This window comes from Parasteatoda tepidariorum, chromosome 4, assembly GCF_982258835.1.
Source record: "Parasteatoda tepidariorum strain Cologne lab strain chromosome 4, Ptep-v5.0, whole genome shotgun sequence".
Taxonomy (NCBI): Eukaryota; Metazoa; Arthropoda; class Arachnida; order Araneae; family Theridiidae; genus Parasteatoda; species Parasteatoda tepidariorum.
In genome coordinates this window covers 105607321-105610427 of record NC_141758.1, presented here as the reverse complement: position 1 = coordinate 105610427, position 3107 = coordinate 105607321, and the positions used below count along the sequence as shown (strand labels likewise).

Genomic DNA, 3107 nt, shown 5'->3' with positions numbered 1-3107 from the left:
AAGTCATTGGAATCGGCACATACGAAAAGCGTCAAAATGGGTAATTAAAATTCGTAATGATGATGTATTTGAAATCCGAAGCGTTAACCATCGAAAAACTACATTGATTGAGATTAGGTGCGTCAAGTGTAAATTTAAATTACCGAATTTTCTTTATTATTTTTCAAAAACAAATATTTAATTTTTTTTTCATTTTGTTCAGATTGCGGCCGCGGGCCGCACATCGAGGGTTGGCGGGCCGCATTTGGCCCGCAGGCTGCAGGTTGAGCACCCCTATTATAAAAGAATAATTTTCCTAAGTGAAGTTTGGGAAACTAAATTAACCCTTTTTACTATTTTCACGAGTGACTCTTGAAGAAAGGTTTAGGCCAAATTTCAATATCACGAGGCTATTGTTAAATTAAAGGAGAAAAATGAATCTACCGAGATATTTAAACATGATTCAGATTTTGTTAAAAAAATTAATAATTACAGCCGTAGAAGAAAAGGTACAGGCAGCGAACAGGGAATTTAAACAAAACGAAATGCAAGTACAGTTAGAAAAACTAATTTTTCTTCTTTTAGTTTTTAGAACGGTGTTTAGTTACTCGAAAAATAAATGCTTTTACTAGAGTCGAAAAACAAAGCGACCGAAATTAACCCTCCCAAAACAATAAATACTGATACAAACATCGAAATTCTAATACATACTATTAAAACTCTTGAGAGAGAAAGATGAATAAAATAACTCCAAGATCTTATTTTAACAAAAACTGAGAACTAAATTTATTAAAATATGAGTAAATCAGAGATTACTATCCTGTAAATTTTAATTACTACCATTAACTTTAATATTTTTTTCCATCATATCTAATCGAGTTGATTTAATAAATAGATGAAAAAGTATTCGAATTTTTAATTTTTATTGCATAATAGATAGTTATCTGGTTGCAAAAAGCGAAACTCATGCCCGCCAATTATATAAAAGCAGCTGAAATAAATAATTTCCTCCCGTGATCTCCAGATCACGATTTTAATAGATGGAAAAATTAAATTCTAACTTTTTATCTGAATGAACAATCTTTATCATATATTCACATTATTTCTTGTATTATTCCTGGCTTTACTAAAGTATTATAGAAATTCTAATGAAGGAAATTGAGTCAATATGTGTAAATATCATATTAGTTATTAATTTTTATCGTAGGTATATATAAAAGAGTAGCTACTGCAGAATAAATATGACCTACCATTAAAGACGGCTACCATAAGATATGAAATTCTTAGGCCTCATGATCCTATTGAGCTTGGCATTCATCTGTGTAAGTATTAAAAATAATGTAGCTATTTCCATTAGAAAATTATGAGAAAAATGCAGCCTGATGCTGTTGTTGAAAATATGCTTCAGATATATTTTGTTAAGCTTTTTAGATAAAATTAGTATGAGCCAAAAAAAATTTTTTTTCTTGTTGAAAATGATTTTTGGAACATTTTTTTAAAATTTCTGATGTATTTTCCCAAGACTGCTGATTCAAGATGTAATATGTTAATGCCATCATGTCCGAAGGGTAAATGCTGTGTTGCACTCGGAGAAGATAGTAGGTGTAGAAAGATTGCATTAGAAGGTAATTATAATGAATCCTATACTGTTCAAATTAAGTTAGTTGGTTGATTCTAATGCCACTTGCCACACGGGCAAGCCTGTAATTCTTGTTTTTCAGTGGCGCCATCTATGGTCAAGAATTCGAATTCTTCAACATCATACGTCACACCTGTTTATAAGGCGGGACCATTCATTCATCCACAGATCGTAATTTTGACCTGAATTAGAGAACGATCGATTTCCAATCCAGTACGCCCAGAGTTATTGATTTGTTATGGGAACATGGAGGACTTTGCGACTCGACAGAATTTTAACGTGCATCAGTCACCAACTACACGGGGAGACTTCGGCTGGCGGGGTTCGAACCCACGAAATCTCGGACATGGGCCCAGCACCCTACCGACAAGGCTATCCCGGTCTCTGTCAAATTTAAACAGCACAATAACTCCAACTATTATAGTTTCATGCGACATATTTATTCTTTTCAGGTTATCTATGCGACGACAGGCAACGAAAATATTGTTATTGCGCAGAAGGTTTGATTTGCGATGACGTAAGTGCTATTATATTTTTCAAAAAGACACATTTTTCAATAATTTTTTTGATATTTCAGTTACTTTTTAAATACAACTTTTATCTTTAAAAGTGTGTCAATATTTTAATCAAAAAATCTTTTTTTTTTTTTTAAAAAATCCTAATTTATATTATATTTTTCGTTTAAATCATTACATTTGAGTTACTTATTTATTAATTCGTAAATATTGTTTTGAAATTGGAATAAAAATGAGGTTAGATCTATTTAATATTCTTCAATTTTTTAGAAATGAAATAATAAGAAATCGCATATTTCTTATACCCTAACGCTCAACTCAAATAAAGTTTACAATCTATTGATAAATAAATGGCAGAATCAGATAAAAAAAAATAATAAATTTAATTAAATCCAACCAATCGGAATCCTTAGTGAAAGTGTTAATCAAAGATTGTATCTAATTATATGATCCATGATTACAAGTCATTTAGGTTGGAAGCGAGCTTTACTTTACGTAATCATGCAATATTTTAAACTGACTGTTTTTCATCCAGATGCTTATTTATTTGAAATATGATTATTCTTTTTTTTTTAAGTAAAAGGTTGTTTTAAGTCGAAATATTCTTTTTTTGTAGAAATCTGGGAATTTAAATTATTAAACCACCATTGTGTCACAAACTCTTACACTAGCTCTATACCCATGTGCAGACCTTAAGCTTTTTAACAAAAAAACGATATATATATATATATATACAGTACAGAACCCGTTATCCGGAAATCAGAAAACCGGAAAACCAAAAAACCGGAACAAAATTCGATAAATTTTCGCGCCATTTAAAAAAAAAAAAAAATTTTTTTTTCCTCATAAGATTTTAGGATTTTTTTTTCTTTTTTGAAAGATGTTTACCTTACCATCATTTTGGAAATAATCATTAGTGCATTCCTTCATCGTTTTTTCTTCTTTTTAAGATTATTTCCAAAAAAACATTTTTT

General features: G+C 30.3%; 1 protein-coding gene across 1 annotated transcript; it reads left to right on the top strand.

Moving 5' to 3' along the window:
- Positions 1 to 282: 282 nt before the first annotated feature.
- Positions 283 to 2225, top strand: LOC139425776 (uncharacterized). The gene is made up of 3 exons (XM_087162335.1): positions 283 to 1301; positions 1502 to 1604; positions 2071 to 2225. Exons 1-3 carry the CDS (start codon positions 1254 to 1256, stop codon positions 2223 to 2225), a joined length of 306 nt encoding a protein of 101 aa, XP_087018461.1. The 5' UTR covers positions 283 to 1253.
- The last annotated feature ends 882 nt before the right edge of the window (positions 2226 to 3107 follow it).